This window comes from Adiantum capillus-veneris, chromosome 7 (assembly GCF_014529385.1).
Source record: "Adiantum capillus-veneris isolate H3 chromosome 7, ASM1452938v2, whole genome shotgun sequence".
Lineage (NCBI taxonomy): Eukaryota > Viridiplantae > Streptophyta > Polypodiopsida > Polypodiales > Pteridaceae > Adiantum > Adiantum capillus-veneris.
This window is the reverse complement of record NC_140937.1, coordinates 157826162-157845123: the sequence shown is the minus strand read 5'-3', so window position 1 is coordinate 157845123 and position 18962 is coordinate 157826162. Positions and strand designations below refer to the sequence as shown.

The window sequence follows — 18962 nt, the reverse complement described above, 5'->3', positions numbered from 1 at the left end:
ATGCTTCAGGTAATTTTCATACTCCCTATTCTATATATAGTTTGTGTATGACTATCACTCACTTTCCCTTTCCCTGATTTACATTGTAGTTCATTCTGTCGGTGAGTATGTGTATAAATTGGGACAAGAAAGTCAGGGACACTTTTTTCAAACTAGGAGAGCTAGTAAGGTACACCACAAGACTCTACTCAACTACACCTTTTTATGTACACAATAATTTCAACTAGCACTTAGTGTATCCTTGTGTGTTTTTTTGCAGATTTATGAGCTCCAAGGAAATCAAAATAGATGCTATCCCTGCCTGCTGCTCAAACACTTGCAACAGAAACTGTGTGTGCCATTGAAGATGCATTTCCTCGATCGGCCCTTCTTAGTCAAATTCACCTCTTGTTCACGTGGTGGAGGAGATTGCTATATGTGGAGTAGTGCACACACAATTTTTTGTTCTTTTTAGAGAGGTTTTTAAAGACTCTCAAAGATTTTGTGCGGCTACGGTCTCAACCAGAGGCATATCGACCGTTTCTTGTCATGTACATTCAAAACCCTGCAACCTTGTTCCAAAAGAAGTTGCCTTTCTTTTCTTTTTGTTCCTTAAAGTTGATAACTTAATCTTAAACTCAACATAAACATAAATCTAAATGTAATCTAACTTAATCTAAATTGCCTGGCTCTCCTTCCTCTCCTCGTGTATGTCTATGTGTGTGTGTGTGTGTGTGGGGGGGGGGGGGGGGGGGGGGGGGGGGGGGGGGGGGAAGGGGAGAAAAAGAGAGAGAGAGGGAGATCGTGGGTTACCTCTTTGCTTGAGCGTCAAAAACTCAGATTTGAGATCTGAGTTTTCGGGTGCTCTTGGTTTATTTTTTACCCCTGTCGGCGTTGGCATCGCTATGAGCGTCACTATGTAACAAATAAAATAGCAACGCCCATAGCGACACCGTGGATTTTCACTTTTGACCGTCGCACTGCGAGCATCGCTAATGTGAAGTACCTCTTGTAGTGGTGGTCCAAGAGTTGCTCGAATATTTTCTTATGTTCATTCCTTGATAGACCTAGTGTTTGCTTGCGCCAACATAATGCCACCACTGCGCAAATGTTCTTCCTTGTCATGGCTTTTGGTAATCCAAGTGTAGAAGAAGGATGTCTTTCTTTGCTTCTCTGCTCGCGTTTCTTTGTAGCCCAATAATTACAAGGAAATTTTAAAATCGACAAAAAGATTCTCAGGCAGCTCCATGTCTAGAGAGCCAAATATGGGGTCCATGATGTATGGTTTTGCTAAATCACAAGCAAGAAATATCTTGAAGAAATCATCGATTGAGAACCATCTCAAACTGCCAAAGAACCTCCACAATCGTAAGTAATTAGGCTTACTAATTTAGTTGATAAATCGGAGATAATTAGTGATGTTGAAGCTATTGCCCTTGGCTGTGCCAAGTAGAAACCATAAGTAGATGGTATGGAGGCTGAATTAGAAGGCCGTATAGCCTTCGTCAAAGCACCTTGATACTTTACCAACTTGCTATACTTGTCAGAGAAGACCATGTCTTGTCCGATCAGCTCACCAAAATACAAATTGCATCACTTTAGTGCTTGCAGTACACACGTGTTATGGATCGATTAAACACATCGACGTATATCCCTCTACTTGTCCATTATGTTGAAAATCGATAATAAGGGCTTCTTGGAGTATGTTGCAATTGGCTCAAGGTCTTAATGTTTGAGAATTTTTTGAAGTCTGGTTCGCCCTCAATCCATGGCTTTTGTTGCTTGTGCCTTCTCTGCCTGACTTTTCTTGCCTATGGCCCCCCTATGGCAAATAGGGGAAGATTGGGGGACGGGGGGCTTCCATGGGCACCCCCTCTTGATTTAATGCCCCCAAATTTTGTTTTTGGTGAGCAGCAAAATGAAAAAAGTGGACGCCCTCTGCAAAGCCAAGCAATGGCGGGCTTTATTGCCACGTAGCGTGAGGAAGATTGAGAGGGGAGAGTAGTGTGTTGCTCTGTCGAGCGTGCACCTTCGACGGGTTTTCACCCCCGCTGCCTTGCACTCCCAGTGAGCTCGACTGCTTGCAATATGGTGGAGGTCGAGCTTCGGCTCCCTCCTCGCCTAAGGGATCTTGCCCATGGACGAGAGCCTACCCGCTTGCCAAGAACCTCTACACGGCTTCCCTTCCACAACCCCATCTTCTCCCTCAATTGTATGAGCGTGCAAAAGTGATAGAGCCACACATAGAGTGAAAAAGGTACCTAAGTGCCTAGCCAGTCCATATAATCTAGTCCTCATACTATCTCGCACGGGCATGCTAAAATGGGATCGACGACTAAGGTGATTTGGGCCGTCAAATGCACATTTGTAAATTCAGGGCATTTGATAGTTTTGGAAAGAAAAGTAAACTCGGGTAGGCTTATAAATTCGGGTCAATCCGCACACCATGTCTTGATCCCTCGACCTCTCCACCACGCGCCATGTGCACTAACCACTACGCCCTCATACGTACATTGAAATATAGGGGATGTCATATTGTAAATGTGGGTCGATTAGTTAATTCGGGGCAAATTTGTAAGGGAAAACTAGTAAATTCGAAACAACGTCAGATCTGACGGTCCATGATTGATGTGCCCCGCATTTTCCTCCTCCACCATTGATCTCATTTGAGCATGCCCGTGTGCTATAGTGATGAGGCCAGCTAGCCAGCCCATATAATGCCGCTTGTGTGTGACATGAAAAAGAAGACTGGATTGAGATTCAAGGTTGAGGTAGTTTTTGACAAAAAGTTTGTTGATGCAAACTTTTAACAGTGGGGCTATAGCTGAGGAGTCGCATGTGGGGCCGGACTTTGGGAGCCGCAGTTTCCCATTTGTCTCAGGCCAGGGGCTCCATGTTGCTTTTCTTAAAGTAACTTAGTAACCTTGCGATTTGGTTATACTAACCCTAAACGTAACGCAACGCTACAAACTGTGATTTTGCTTACCGTGATACCCATCTTTCCAGCACTAATTAGAATAAGACCTCAGCAGAATGTTTCTTTCTTGATCTGCACCCCTTTGTTAAGGCTCCGTGATCTTTCTTATAGCTACGAATTAGGTCAATTCGAATATATATGCATGAGCCTGCAATCCCAGCTCTTATATTACCATAGCTTACTGCTCATCACTCTGTCTCTCTGCTAAGTGGTTCAGCCACCATAGCCATCATGCGCATTAGAAAGCGCCGCTTGATAGCTGATCCCTCCTCCACCGAGAAGCAAACCGGTGCCTGCACAAGCAATGTAGGCCTGCATCATCTAATTGGAGCTGTAGGCGAAAATCAGCTAACCCTAGCTTACAAGATCTAAAGAAATCTCTTCTGTATCATCCTGCGGCCTCAGCCAAGAAGCCTCCGCCACTGCTTGCGCCAAGCATCTTGACGTGCTGGGAAAAGCAGGGGCCACTTGCTGCCTCTGAAGAAGTCTGCTGTCATCACCGCGGGTGCAGCTGGATATTGGGCTTGAGCTGAATATGACAAACTGTAATGTAGGCGTCTCGACTGTTGGATCAGCCTGTAATAATATGGTTTCACAACAGCATGTCTTACAGCAGAAGAAGTTTATCATGCTGGGCAATATGTATAATGGAAGCGATGTCCTGAACGATAATGATGTTGTTGGCGATGACAGCTGTAATCATGTTCTCAAAGATGACGGCGATGATAATAATGGTGCGGACAATTCATGTAAAGATGGTGATGGTGTCGATGATACATGCCTGAGACGTATCCTAGTCATGGGCAATATTATTGAGCCCAGCAAGGATAGTAGAACTCGAATTGGGTTAGCTAGCTGTGGATTAATTGAGGGAGCTTTACAAATAGGGGAATGGGCGACATCTGCATCAGCAGCAGGGCACAGTACAAAGAGGGTGAATATTAATAGGCTTAAGCAATATGGTAGCAACGAGCAGACAGGGCCCGCTTCCGCGGTCGCCGCCCAAGAAGCTACACATGAGTATCCCCGCAGAAGGTGCGGCCACTGCAGCTCATCCTCAACAGTAGAATTACTGAGTCGCATCCCAGCACAGCAGCACAATAAGTGATGAAGAGCTGCACACCACGTTAATTATAAGGCGAGAAGTAGCTGGAACATCAGGAAGTGGGCCCTGCAGGACCGCTCATTAGAGGCGCTGCAGGTGGTGGAAGAGAGGGTCGCTCCCCCTCTCAATATCACTGAACACGTCAGGCGCTCACTGAATATAATGAAAGCCACAGATCGCTCACAGGTACCAGTACTGCTGCTTCTAGGGTTTTTCCATTCGCATGTTTCGTTTATCGATTGTATGCTACTTATCCGTTAATAGGGTTTTGAGGAAATAGTAAAGTGATTCAAAACAGTAACTGCTGCACTAGACACGGGCGGTCAGACTTTGCTAAATTTTGCCATGTCAAGGCTTACAAGCCTGCAGCGTAATTCTTTACTCTCGAGAGTGCTGCCTGCACGAGAGCAGATCACCTGCTAGCCGCTTTGGTGTGTGTGCCTGAGGCGCGTGACTCCTCTCTTTGCCATTTGTCATGCTAAGAGTCGAACTCGGATCCCCGTCTGCGGGATTTTTTCTTTACCTTGTGCATATCGGTTATATATATTTATCAGCTCGCTTGACATTGCATGCCCCACATGCAGAGTCGATTTCCATGTAGTTGACGTAGCTGTTAAAATTTTGTGCGTATGTTACATGGAAAAGTCCCGACTTCCATGTCATGTTATCATGTTATATCTCTCAACTTCGAGCTCGCATCTCTCCATTCCTAACTCTTAGGCATCTTAGGACGTCGAGTTGAGACGAGGCAACGACACTTCGATGGCAGCGGTGGAGTTTGCTAGCTGGTAGTTTTAGAGCCCTACAATTTTCGACCACAACATTTCACTATCAAAGCCAACCCCCCCACCCTACAAAGATGTAGATTGCCACCGGTAAACTATATATGGGAGGACCTATGCTCGCCACCAATTGCATAGCTACATGACTCATTGGATGCACAAGGAGAAGCCTTGTGCAAATGCAAGCAGTAGAGGAGAAGTAATTAATTCCTTTCCTTTGCCACCACATCGTTTGACCCCGGCCCTAAGCAACATTCAAACCGTTCGTAAGACAAAACTCTATACGACATTCTGCAATGGTGGCGTCATCCTATCTATCGTAAAGTAGAGGAAAGACATAAATGGATCTACCATTGCGATGGGTGGCCTTCTCTCTTGGGACAATTTAGGATTCTAGGCACTTCTCAATTCAAATTGCTAAATGAATTAAACTCAAGCTCTTGGGCATTAGTAATGAATGAGCTACCCAAGCCATCCTTCCTTCTTTGTTACTAGAAGCACACTAGCTAAATGGATGTGGAATTGGAAATATTGGAGCTATGTATATATGGCTCACTCTACTAATCAAGTTGGTCTCACCTATATATATGTGGAATTGGAAAAACCAAATGGTAGAAGATGATCAGGCTTCTTGCAATCTGAACGTTTCTAGGCATGTCTTGTAGGTTCTTGCTACAATTCAAAGCCACAAGCCCTTGAACTATGATATTGTGCCCTCGATCATGCAATCAAAACTTCTATTATGTTAGTAAAGAACACTGAGAAGTATCCATATGATAAGTGAGACCGTGTCCTTGAGCTAACAGTACCCCACTATGGACAAGCCACAAGCCAAGATGCTTTCAAGCCCCAAGTCAATCCGTAGAGTGGTCACAGAAAAATTAGCTAATTAATGTTTTCTATTCGACATAGAAAAGGAGCTACAAGCTAAGATATCATTAAACCGCAGTTAGTTAGTGTTTGGGAAAAATGGTCTTAGCTTATATTTTTATAGTTTAGAAATCCAATAATTCAGTCAGCCAGAGTAAGAGAAAGGATCAAAAAGTCCTTCTACAATCTGTAGGTAATAAAGTAAAAAAAAAAGAAATCAGGATCAAATTTGTAAATTTTTCTTCCAATTAAGGCGCAAAAGAAAATTTGACGTATGTTTGAAACCCCAAGCTGTAGGTCAGTATTATAGTAGTGTCGATGGTCGATGTTGTTTAACATATCCTAAAACAATCTCCAAAAACCTAGCTACAAGATTTAGGCTTAATTCATGAAGCAACTTAATAAGTCTTAGCCATCAAATATAGAGTAAATAATTTCTAAACCTCAAAAAAGTAGTTATATTTTTGCAATCTTTCTCCAAACGCACCGAATTTATAAAATCTGGGCTTATCTTTTGAAACATAGGTTTGCTTAAAAACTCAAAAGATTTTGAAGCATGTGTGAGAATAGCCAATATTGGTCTATGACTAGCCCCTATTTGTTTCATTAATAGGAGCATGCGTGGGGGATCACTATATGTAAAACCTATATATCGTGTGTACATGTTCAATGACTATTTATGAAACTTCTTAGTTGTGAATTTTTTACCAATATAAAAACCCTTTTCCTGTTCAAGCTATAAAAAAATTTTCAAGACTATTTTTTTAACACCCTTTGTATATGAAAATGTGAGAAAATATAAAATAAAATAGTCCTTACTATTGAACCCACATATGTAGTATGCAATTTTTTTATTATAGTGACTCCTCTAGTAAAAGCCCATCAAGCGTCTAGATGAAGCTTCATGTGGCCATTGATTGATCTTTCGGTAGCAACAATTTACAAATAAATAGAATGGCTAAAGGTTGATAGATCAGAAGCAATCATGTGTGTAATCATCTCATGAACCATTGATCTTGGTGATAGAGATTATGATGTAAAGCCTAGAAACCATCTTGATCAATTAGGAAATAAACAATACTTAGGATTGATTAGTCTCCACTGACCGCCGAACATGGCGTAGTGTGATATAGCAGCAAGATCAATTCATCAATTTTTGAATAGCTGATCTAAAGCCTATGTATTAGCAATGAAAACGTTTTAAATTTGCATGTATAATACACTAAGAAGTGTCATAGATTGATTAAAGAGGTTATGTATAAAATGAATATAGAAAACTGGTGTATTTTAACCTCGAAAATGTTATTATAAGTCTGGGCACCTTTTCAAATAGGCCTAATTGATTGAATGAACATGACAAAGAAGGCTTGCACATTGTGAATTACAACCTGAATGCTTATATGGGTCGAGTTTATCATTATACATATGATTCCTCTAGTGCGAGATCTTATAGTATCATGGAAATTGATTATTAATTAATGTGTGGATATTATTATTATGATTCTACATTTGAAAATTAATCAGCTTTTATTGTTTCGTGCACAATTAAATGCCATTAGTTTCAAATTCTAAGCAAATAATTCCATGATACAATAGGCATAAGCTAGTGAACCCTTAAACTCTTGAAATACCTATTTTGAAACATGTTCTATGGAGGTTTTTTTTACATCTTTAGATATTTAAGTGTAAATGCTTATCTTTAAGTTAAATAAGGGTACTCTTGTACGTGTAAATTACGATCATTTAGTAAGATTTTGAAATTCTAATGAGTATAATATGAATTTCAAATATGGGGCATTTTATTTAAATTAGTAAGTGTATGTGAAATTTGAAACATTACATTTACAAAACTAGGGACTTTAAATTTTACTATATGTGGAAAAAAATCCAACAAGTTTCTTGAGAAAAGAAAAAAAAGAATCCTTTCATATTTACCTTATAGTGTGTAAGAATAGGGATGTTCTTAATATGGCGCTTTGAGGGCTAAGCCTTGACTAGAATGGCCTTGGTATTGTCTCATGAAATTGTGCAGGCCGTCACTAACAACGTCGCTCATGAGATATCCACTTTTTGTTCTCAGTAGTTCATATTAGTACTCAAGTGATGACAACTAACTCTAGGAAAGACCCACTTTAATTTTTGGTCTTAGAAGTTCATTTTTAGTGATGATAACTAACTTTGGAATAGAACTACTTCGTTCAATGTATATGATAGATATACCTTTCGAATACCCCATGTATCGAGACATGCCATCACTATCAATCACTAAGAATAGAAGTTGCTACTACTGCGAATTAGAGATATACTGGCTCGCCTTTAAATAAAATACCTAGATACCTCCAAAGATTCCCCCTTTTTATCAAACTAAACCATGGTCCATTATGTGAGCCGGCCCTTGCCCCACTGCCCTTGTTGCCCCCTTTCTCCATCGATGTACGCCTTGCCCTACAGATGCAGCTCATGTGAATAGTATAACTTTGAGAGAGAGAGAGAGAGAGAGAGAGAGAGAGAGAGAGAGAGAGAGAGAGAGCAGATCATTAAGCTAACCGTCCTCTACCCTGTACTAAAAAGCAACGCAAAGTAGCCTCACTTGCTATGCCCGTCGCTCAGCTTCTGTGTCCTGTACCTGCCTCAACTACCCTCCTCCTCCTTGCCATGGGTCTACAGTACCTGCACATCCTCTGTCTTGCTATAGTTAAAGATCGGCTTGCTCTTTTGATGATAGCTCTGTTGTCGATGCGCCCGAATTACCTCCCATCCACAGCCCTATCCAGACCCTTTTGTCGTAAGCCTGAAGTCCCTTACCCCACTCCCGCAAGGGGACGTTCGCTGTACATCTTCATGCAGACTACTACAATTTTGTCTCATCACCTCCAGTTCTGTTGAAACTTTTTGCCTTGCGTCAAGTCGAAAAACTATCTAATAATTAATTTTTCCATTGAAAATGAATTTGTAAATGCATGCGACAATTTTGGTAGATTCTTTCTTATTTTATGTTTCGAATTAATGTATAGACCCTACTATAAATTTTTCCACTCTATTTAGATTATTTTTACCTCTTACAAAAATTCATAACTTGCTTGAAGAAAGCGTTCTTCCATGTTAAGCTTTTTTAATACGCCAATTCTTTGTTATGGCTAGATCTTGTGCAATCGTGTAAGTTATGCTATTATAGCGCTAGAGGTTCATCTTAAAATATGTAACTGTAACACGCGAGTTCGTAAAAATGCTTTTTTAATTAGAAAAAACAAATATAAGTTTACATAGGTTGAAAGAGTTTTAAAAATCACTTAAAAAAGATGATCATTTAATTCATGAAAATATATGTGAAGAGAAGTTATTTAAATATTGCACGATAGTCCAATGGGGACAATGGTTACCATAACTCACCCCCACCACACTCAAAGACCTCGCTTTGCCTCAGCACTAAAGGGCACGGGAGAAAAGAGATGGGATCTGCGGTGGGGATCCAAAGGGGGAATCTCGAGGCGGATGGATGGCGGAAAAAAATGGGCGTCGATAGGAGGCTCGGAGACTCGAACCCGCGCGACCGCCATGAGAGCCCAATGTTTTAACCGCTACACCCGTGACGGGAAAGTTGACATATGGGCAAACCAAATAATGATAAATAAACTCGGACAGCCCCCCCTGTTTGTCCAAGTTTACCTTTTCGTGTCCTAGTTTACCTCGACATCTTACGATTGCGCACGTCTTGATCGCCGTGTCTTGACTTCGCTGTCGTGGATCCCACCGCTTGAGCTTCAAAAATTTCCCATGCCCTTTAGTGCTGAAGCTCCCTTTTAGCTGAGCTTACATACAATGCTCGTTGATCCTTCAATAGAAGGTGTAGGATTGCTTTCAAAGCTCTCATTCTAAATCTCTTAAAGCTAAGAGATTGAAGGAAACAAGTAAAGGCTACCTTTTCATACTCTTCCATAATTGATTTGGAATTTTGTATTCCTTTGTAAGGGTTTCTTTCGTATATAAAAAGCTCAATTATCTTCATGGTCGACAAAGTTTTAGTGTGAGATGCTTTTGTTGCAGAAAATCTCTCTCTCTCTCTCTCTCTCTCTCTCATCACGTTTCAGAAAATCTCTCTCCCCCTCTCTTCACGCTTCTCTCTCTATCTCTCTCTAGGGAGGGAGCATAATTCGTTGAAAATGTAAATGGGGGCGTCTTTATCCGATGGGGGGTGAATTCATGTGTGGCACAGGACAGGATGTGGGGCCGCACTTTGGGCGACGGCAAAGTGAGAGGACCACTTTTTCGTGGGATTTTTTTTTTTTATAGATCGCTATATGCACAACATGAGCAGCAGCAGCATTATAATTTTATTTTTAGGGAGACGGGAGAAGGTTCTGCCTCTCTTTTTCTTGCTCCTGAGAAAACCCTAAGTTACCTTACCCCCTCCTCTCTCTCTCTCTCTTCCCTGGAGCTTGCTATACCTGTGATTTTGCCTCTCATGATTTTCTGCGTGTGTCCGCTTAGAATAGAGGCGTCTGCATTAATATACAAACTCTCGCTCTACTTTCTTAGTTCGCACTCCTCATGCCTTCCCTGCTCTCTCTCTCTCTCTCTCTCTCTGCCTTTAGCTTATAGTATCCGCACATTAGGTTGTTTAGGCTCGTTACCATAAGCCTGCACCATAGCGCGTTCTACATACATAGAAACAAGTAGCACTCCTCTTTCCTCCTTCTCAAGCTTCCATAGCCATGACACGTATACGAAAGCGGCCCCCCTCAGCTACCTCTTCTGTTAAACCCGAGCTGCTTGCTACCAGCAATGGATGCCCGCCTCAATTAGGCGCACAATCTAACCCTAGCTTTCAAGATCCCAGACAGGCTCTTTTATGTGCTGCCAGTTGGCCCGTCAAGGAGGATCGATTGTTGCTAGTTTCACCAGCAGCAACTAATTCTGGTCATGGCGGTTCTTTAGCTTCTGAGAAAGAAGTCAAGAAGCAGCTAGCTGCGACGCCTGCAGCCCGTCATTATGCAAAACCCTATATTATTGCGCAGCGAGGAGGGGATGGCGAGGGTCTAGGCATGACGAGGAAGACGATGACAGTTGGAGAAGCTAAGCTGAGAGATACAGAAGTGCATCAGCAGGAATATAGGGCCCGTAAGCACATGTTAGATGGAGAGGGCGATGAAACATGCATAGCGTCAAAGAGGGAAGCTGAAAATAGAAGCTGTCACGCAGGAGGAGGAGAGAGATCAGAAGGCGCTTGCAAGGAACGGGCAATTTTGGCCGGATCTGAACAGTTCACCGGCAAGCTTCGCCACACAGATCCGTCAGACGCTGACGACGGTGCCTCTGAGCAACCTCGCAAAATGCTTCCCTTGCAGCTCATTCTGAACAGCGTGCCACGTCATGCAACTGCAGCGCCCAGGCCCATGATCCCCAACGATCAGCTGCTGCGCACTACAGCTAGTGATACCATGATGCCATCCAGCAGCAGCACGTCCGTCTCCTGTGGCACAAAAAGGCTTAATTTGAAGCAGCAATGGGAAGTCGACGACTCCGCCAGGGTAGGCGGCAGTGAGCAGAAACCCTCTCTGCTTCAGACACGGAAACCACAACCCTTGTCAGAGGAGGCGCCTGAGTCAGAGGTACCACGTCCAACCTCCAATATTCCAGCCTTATAAAAATTTTCCTTGTGTTTAATGAAGTCTTGTATGGAGAGGAAAGTAGGTTAGCGTGAGTGAATATGCGTCCAGCTGCTGCTGTGTGCATCCGGCCGAGCTCTTAATTATTACTTATCTGTGTGTCCTCTCTTATAATTTTAGTTGGCTTGCGGGTTTTTCCATCAGTGAGAGCATTCTGGCCCCTCTCTAATTATTGTGCCATGCAAGAAACGGAAATGCTGGTACTACACTCACCTCACGCCTCTGATGTGGTTTGTGCCTGCTCATCAGCTTTACCCTTTTCGTGCTGAGCTTGCCTGATTCTCAGAGCTCATATCTGAGGTCTTTTCTAAATTATGGTTTCGCTTACTAGCTTTAGAGTCCGAACTGTGTGCAATGTCATTATCAGCGCCCTGCACTGGGCATGTGCCGTTGCCAGTATTTGGTTTAATTTATATTGTCTGAGTCAAGTATGTGTTGAGCCTACGATATAAACCAGCAGTTACGCAGCGCCCCCATATTTCCTGCATATGAAAAGTACTCTCTCTGCCCTAATGAGCCTTCGTCACCTAGTGCCCTTGCACTCTGCTGCTTTGCAATCAGACCAGAAGATTTGAGTGGTGTGGCAAAGGTGGTATTTGTCACGATCGCATTCAGATGCATACCTTGCCAAATTTTAGTATACGAACTTCGTGTGCACATCCTACTTTATGTAATGAGCTCTACCTATGTGCAAAAACCAAAAAAAAACCAAAACAATCGATCTGGTTACGAGGAAAATTATCTGGTTGCACTTAAGTGTCCATGAGCCTTGCAATTGCTTAATCATATGGTGCTCCTGCTTAGAGATTAGCATGCAACAAAAAGTTTCCGCGGTATTAAATGAAACAAGATTAGCTGACTTCCTTCCTCACAACAAATGATATACACAAGACACACCCTAATGAGCTGTAGCTTCCTTCTAATTATGAATGCACCATTGCGACCAGCAAATAGAAAAAAATGATGGTTATTTTCCGTGCTTACCTTTTCAAGATAAGCATTGGCAGAGCCAGCTAGCCCTAAGTGAAGCCTAGGATAGCCATCGGCATGGGCCATTGTCAGTCCTCGGCATATTGTCAATACTCCATTTGCCCTGCTGTCCCTTTCTTAGTATCAAGTGCTGTTGCACTCCACCAATCAGTCTGGATAAGATGTAGACTGTTACAAGTCTCTCACATGTTCAAATTGTTTATGCGGATAAGACCTACATCAGCGGTCTGGTGTGGCAAAGCTGGTTGTATTTCGCATGATTGCTAACGTACTCCTATGTCAAGTATTGAGACCGAGTATCTGCCTCAATCCTACTCAGTATGAGCAATGGATACAAATTATATTTATCTGTGACCAGTCATGTGTATCAAGCTCTCACACATGCAAACTACATGTGGAGAAAAGAAGAAAGGCCGGGTAAGTGACATTTGGTATCTCTCATAAAAATAAGGCTCATCTTCTAGGTGGCTCAAGGTTCACCTCTAGGAAATAATCTATATCACGTGCGTTCTAAAGGGTATTAGAAAACCCTAGTACTTAACTCTTTCTTCTAAGGAGCTTGTGGGTTTATTCCCACAATGCAATAAAGAACCTTGCAAATGTAGCCTTAATAAAGTTTCAAAACCTATCAGACAAAAAAGCCCTTACTGCTTTGAAATCACGCAGTACAATTGCATTTTTGGAGGTGCATGTACTCCCCAAGGTATGTGGACACAAGACTTTGTCAAATGCTTCAGCTTGGAACTGGATTTTTATTGAGGTTCTCGTCCTCCAAAGTCTTTGTGTGGTGCTAGGGGCTTCTTAGGAATGTCAATACCACCCTTTACAAAATTTCTAGTTGCGTATTCTTAGTACTGAAGGGCTGTATTGAAGAAGTTCAATATAAGATCTTCAAGTCTTGTAATTAACAAGAGGCTTCCTGATATCAGGTTCTTTACAGATCATTTATCCCTAGAGGGGTCTTAGAAAGGGTGTCCCTCTTGTTTTCTACTTCATTTAGCCAATCATTAATTTCTTCCTTGCAAAAATCAGGATAGACCAATCACTCGTCCAATCATGTTGGTAAGATAGAAATATCAGAATTGTTATAAGACTGGTACGGTATTATGTATGTGTGGCTCTCTCTTAATGGTAAATTATAGCTCCGTCTTTGTGTACGTGAAATATCCCTATTTATCATGGGTATTCAATTGCCTGTGCTCATGTGGACCATAGCACAACTCCTTAATAACACAAAGTAGTTTGCATAGCATCCATTCAGTTGCATGTACAGAGATTATATTGGCAGTCTTTAAAGTAGGGAGAACATGCAGGCTTAGTTTCAAATACAGCTTTAATGAAATTAGATAAAACTGATCCATTATGCATGTAAAAATATTTGCAGCCTTAGGGCCGAGTGCACTCTTAAGAAACTCTCACGGTGTTAAGCTGGTTAGGTCCCTATTTTTGTTAAAGTGGAACGAATTGAAAGACCCCTTGTGTTGAATTCACAAGTGTTGAGAGTACAAGTGTGAAGTGCTCTACATGTATGGTCATTAAGACCTACTAAAAGAGAAGGGCTCAGTATTGGTGCCTTAGAGACATCTGTGTACTATAAAATAACAGCAAAGTTTGGATCTTGTAGTAAATGGAAGTAGCTGAGAAATATTTTAACTTAGATAATGAAGAGAATAACAAATTTTGATTGTCAAAAGATACAATATGATAGCGTTGTCCACCTGAAAGTTCTCAAGGTAAAGCTTAGATTGTGATTAAACATTTTAAGGTAATAGTGTATACAAATAGCTGGGGCTGGATATCCACAAACATATAATGCCTCGGCTTGTAGCGATGATCTTTATTTATGGTGTTGAGCAAAGGTGGCAGGCTAGTGCAGTATACAGTATGGACGGCTTAAGCGGCATGACTATGCCAATGCACCGCCCGCAGCTACGGACTATGCCAATGCACCGCCCGCAGCTACGGACCTTTCACGACCACCCACTAGTTCACACACCTGATATAGAATCATAGGAAATATTTTAGGAAATAATTTGGGCCGAGCGCATAGCTCAGTGATAACAACAATGACCATTTTGGTGTTTAAGCTGGAATCTCACTAAAGATGTGTACACCAATGGATTCTCCTCATAAGGGGGCCTCACAAGTGTGCACCATGCATCAAAATGAGATAATGTTGGGAGGCAGGAGTTGAGTACTGTATACTAATGTAATCTGAACCATATTATAATGTCATTAATTTTGGCATGCTGAGGTAAGTGTTTACGATTGTTTCAGCCAGCTAATTATTATGGCAAGTGTGAAGCCACCTCTTGGTTAACCGTTCTACCCGAGGTCCTACCGACCTTGAAAGAAGCTCTGAAAGTATACCTAGACTTTATCATGTTAAACGAGATGTCTACAATGCTCTACTTATAATTGCAAGAAACTCTGAATTGTGCACATGGGTGACAGATGTGCATGCTTAAGGCCTTGTAGGTGATGTAGATAATCTCTAGATACCATATGCTTGTTTCAGCTGGCAAGCCACAGTTTCTGTCATCTGACCAAGGAGTATGGGAAGCTTTTAAAATATATTCGTCCATAGTCGAAGTGCAATTTATTAACACAAATTCGTGGCATCAATAATTGGTCGATGAGATTAGAATGTGCATGTTATAGTTCTAGGGAGCATGGACATCTTGCATTTATAATTTATCCCAAAGTTTACATGTGTATTGATCATCACTTACAACGTAAAGACAGAAATCTTGCACCCATTAGTTATTGTGCTGGAACAGCCCTCGATCAAACTGTCATCAAGCGTTCACCAAAGAAGCATATACAACATTCTGAAGTCCTAATGAAGAAGTTGTTTTCCAGATTGCTCATGGTGCATTGGTTAATTAGGATACATGTTCTGAGGACCAGAGCTCAGGGGTGTACCTTTGAAAACTCGTAGATAACATGTGATCAGGGGTCCATATAACACCCTCTCTACACACATTTTGACATTGGAAAACAACGATCCCTCTTTCTTCACAAACTTGTAGCCCCTCCTCTAGATGTGAGCCTGAAACTATCAGGAGTTACTATACACCCTCCTGTGGAGTGCACATGATACACTTACATGTTTATAGGTGGTGCACCCCCGGGGACCAGAGGCCCTAACATGATGATCCATCAACACTATATGTGGATGTGGAAAAGCTGGTACACTACTTGTGCTGTGTCATCAATCCACCCCCAAGTATTTCTTAGTTCTGCTGCAAATATATTAACAGGATAAGCGAAGAAGCTAGTGAATTGTGATCAAGATCTCTTGTTTGTTGGTCTCATCATGTGGCTGCTAAACATAGCTCTTGTTGGAAGGAAGCCATTGTTCATGCTTATAATAGATGGTTTGTACATTAGTTGAGGGGAAGAATTTTAGACATTAGCTCTTTGAAATTTGTCTGTGACAGTATATTCCTTGCTTAAAATTCCACAGGATTCTAAGGTAGAGCTTTTTGATAAGGATTTTAATTCTTAGGCCTGAGGTTGCAGGTTGCCAGTCAAGTCTCAACTTTGAGATTGTAGGTGGAAGTTTCCCTTCTGTCTTCCCAGTTCACATGCTAGAAGTTTCTTTTTGTAATGTTGATTGTACTGAATGCCGGTACCCTTTTAAAACTCCATGTCTATTATTAGAATGCTAACAGTCTTCTAAATCATTAACTCTACACTTTGATGGGTTCCCAGCAGCAAATTAGATGGTGTTCAATTTGGAGAGAAACCGATGCTATATATGTTCCTGCATGATCATGTACTAGGAAGAACTATGCCTAGATGGTGGAGTTAGGACTTGTTTTTGTCGTGGAAGTCTTGGATATCTGGTAAAAAACGGCCCTAGTGTAGTCCACTCCACAGCAGCTCTTCTAATTTTCTAGTATTTTCTGCAGAAAAATAGGCTAGGCTAGTTGCCTTGGTTTGGGTGTGTGAGTATAAGCGGCAGGTTTGGCGGCAAAGTGGCAGGTTCACATTCCGCCACCTCAATGTCGGTCTCGATGCAGGTAATTTTAGGGTGTTGACCTCTTTACTGAATGCTTTCCTGGGAGACGAAAGAATTCTAGGTCTAATACTTGGAAGGCCTCCGGGCCACATCCGATCTGTACCAATGCATGACTTCAGGGACAATGACTCACACCTTGCAACAAAGAAGGTGTAAGTTTTTTTAACACTGAACCTATACATGCTGAAAAATGTAAGTTTAGCGGGCTTAAGTCCCCCTTGCTCTTTGTTGAGCTTAATAAGCTGCTGTTTTCTTTTTGTCCAAGTTATGGTGGGACTCGGGAGTGCACCCTAGTCGCGCTCCCCATGCAGTTCATCATTTTGAGCTGTAAATTGGAGAGATGAATTTCGGTGCTGAATGATTTCAGGATATGTTGAAAATTAAAAAAGCTCTTGTTGAGCAAATTAGCACTGGTCATGTGTAGTATGCGACAAAATTCCTTGTGATTTTATGTATGTGGTGTGGTCGTTGTACATGTGAACTAATTTTGTATAGACTAGTAGAGTGCGTGGACAGTGGACGTACTAGGTGCAATCGAGAGAGAGAGAGAGAGAGAGAGAGAGCGCTTCTAATTCTGGTTCTCGACGGGGCAGAGCTCTGACGTGAAAATACAAGGCGGGTCGAAATCAATGAGAGAGGAGAGAGGAGGCCTCAGCAGCAGGTACGTTACGAAAGACCCCATTTGATTTTGAGTTACGAGAAAATTGAATTTGAGGTAATTAATAGTTTTTCCTCTTCTTTTTGTGGCATGTGTTACGGACAGTGATCAATCTCCGGATTGGCCCGTTTCTAGCTGGCAGGGTAATACAAATCCCTCTTTTACTTAACTTTTGATTGGACACTATTTCACAGAAAAGAAAATTTGTTTCAGGTCATCGCCGTGCGCGCTCGAGCGGACGCCTTGTGAATGAGGCGGCGCCCGGACTTTTGGGCCGTGTGAACCTAGACGCCCACCACGCCCCGATCAACAGCAAAATCATAACATCAGAAAGAAAGGTAAAGGTATTCCCCATAGAGAAGTCGAAGGCCGGCACGCAGCTGAAGAAAACGCCCCTGCCTGCAAGCGAGAAGGTGATTAGCGTTCCACTCAAGAATCTCTCTCCCAGCAATTGCGCATCCAAGAAGAGGAAACGCGATGCAGCTGCAGCCAATGGCGACGTTACTCATTACTCCTCAGCCGCACCAGATTCCTCCCATGATCATGCCATTCTTGCCGACTCCATGCGCTGCAGACGGAAAGACGGTCGGCGATGGCAGTGCAAAGACCAGGTGGTGAAGCCCGGGGCTCCTTTCTGCCACTACCACACGCTGAAGATGAGGGAGAAGCACGCTACAAGCGCAGCACGGAGGCTTGCAAAGCGGCGGAATAAGGAGCCCCTCATTAATATTGTTGGCAGATCAGCAAGGCCAGCCCCGGGGAGCGATAAGAGGCAAAAGCCGGCAAGGAGTTCAGTATTGCAGGATGGAGGGGCGCGGAGGGTGGCAAGGGTGCAAGAAGAAGAAGATGAAGAAGAAGAAGAGGAGGATGACGACGACGACGACGATGAAGACGACGAGGAGTTCGAAGAAGAAGAGAACAGCGACAGCGGAAGTGATCAAGGGAAGCAGCAACAGATGCAGCAGAACTCAAAGAGCCGCTGGAGAAAGAAATGCAAGCCGTGCATCCGACGGCTGCTCGACATTCAAGATCGCGCTCGGCCAGCGGTAGCCGACTGCCTGCAGGATTATGCGGCCTCCTCGTCAGTGTGGGTGGTACACCCGCCGTCTCCCGTTCCGTTGAGGAGGCCTCCATCGTCTCCTCTTCCTGAGTGCCACCTTAACACTGATCCCTTCGAGTGGAGATCGGACTTTCCCTGATTAACTGGCCTTATATTTTACACACTCTTTCATGAAATAGTGTTTGTACCACAGAAAGAAATATACTCACATCAACGTTGAAGAGTTGTAAACACATGTGTACCTTTAGAATCTAGCTATAGAGCTTTTACCAACATCTTTGTATATTTCGTCTTGTTCAAACTTTGAGCTCGGCCTAGGCGCCACTTTGTTAGTCTCCACACAAGAAGCAAAGTTCAACGATTTGTATGATTGTTCATGCTCTCATGGTGTTTTTGCCTTAGCACTTGTGATAATTGGCTTTGTAACTAGCAGCCTCCAACACAAATTGGTTCTTTAAATTCACAACTCTTTTCAATGAGCACGCTTGAGGATCCATCCTTACAGGGTGCACCTCCTTAAAATTGTAAGTGCACTTCGTGTGGTTAAAGTAAACACTAGGCTTGTAATGGGCCACAAAAAGTGGTTGGTTTTTTTACAATTTTATTACATCTCATCTACAACAAGAAATTTTATTGTTATATTTCGAAAGTAAAACAAAAATGTTGTTAGAAAAAATGGATGTTTTAACTACCTATTAACAATTTTAAATATGGGTTAATTTCTTTTAATATCCTTTGTACTTTTTATAATTGCTGAGAAGGGAAGACTTATTGCAAGTATGAAAAATTGTACGCATATCAATATCATTGTACCAAAAAAAGACAAGCCTAATGAATAAAGACACAAA

The 18962-nt window shown here is 42.4% G+C and overlaps 2 protein-coding genes across 2 annotated transcripts; both read left to right on the top strand.

Annotated features, from left to right (window-relative positions):
* Positions 1–3024: 3024 nt before the first annotated feature.
* LOC147454904 (uncharacterized) lies at positions 3025–4226 on the top strand. The gene has a single exon (XM_086516720.1). It carries the CDS (start codon positions 3492–3494, stop codon positions 4062–4064), a length of 573 nt encoding a protein of 190 aa, XP_086372846.1. The 5' UTR covers positions 3025–3491; the 3' UTR covers positions 4065–4226.
* Positions 4227–10063: 5837 nt separating this feature from the next.
* Positions 10064–18491, top strand: LOC147454903 (uncharacterized). Its single transcript, XM_086516719.1, has 4 exons — positions 10064–11322; positions 16990–17057; positions 17160–17197; positions 17268–18491. Exons 1-4 carry the CDS (start codon positions 10426–10428, stop codon positions 18251–18253), a joined length of 1989 nt encoding a protein of 662 aa, XP_086372845.1. The 5' UTR covers positions 10064–10425; the 3' UTR covers positions 18254–18491.
* Positions 18492–18962: the final 471 nt, after the last annotated feature.

Coding starts and splice junctions, on each gene's coding strand:
- LOC147454904 (XM_086516720.1), top strand. CDS start 3,492: ATGACAAACTGTAATGTAGGCGTCTCGACTGTTGGATCAGCCTGTAAT.
- LOC147454903 (XM_086516719.1), top strand. CDS start 10,426: ATGACACGTATACGAAAGCGGCCCCCCTCAGCTACCTCTTCTGTTAAA. Junction 17,058..17,159: donor AGAGGAGGCCTCAGCAGCAG/GTACGTTACGAA, acceptor TGTTACGGACAG/TGATCAATCTCCGGATTGGC. Junction 17,198..17,267: donor GCCCGTTTCTAGCTGGCAGG/GTAATACAAATC, acceptor AATTTGTTTCAG/GTCATCGCCGTGCGCGCTCG.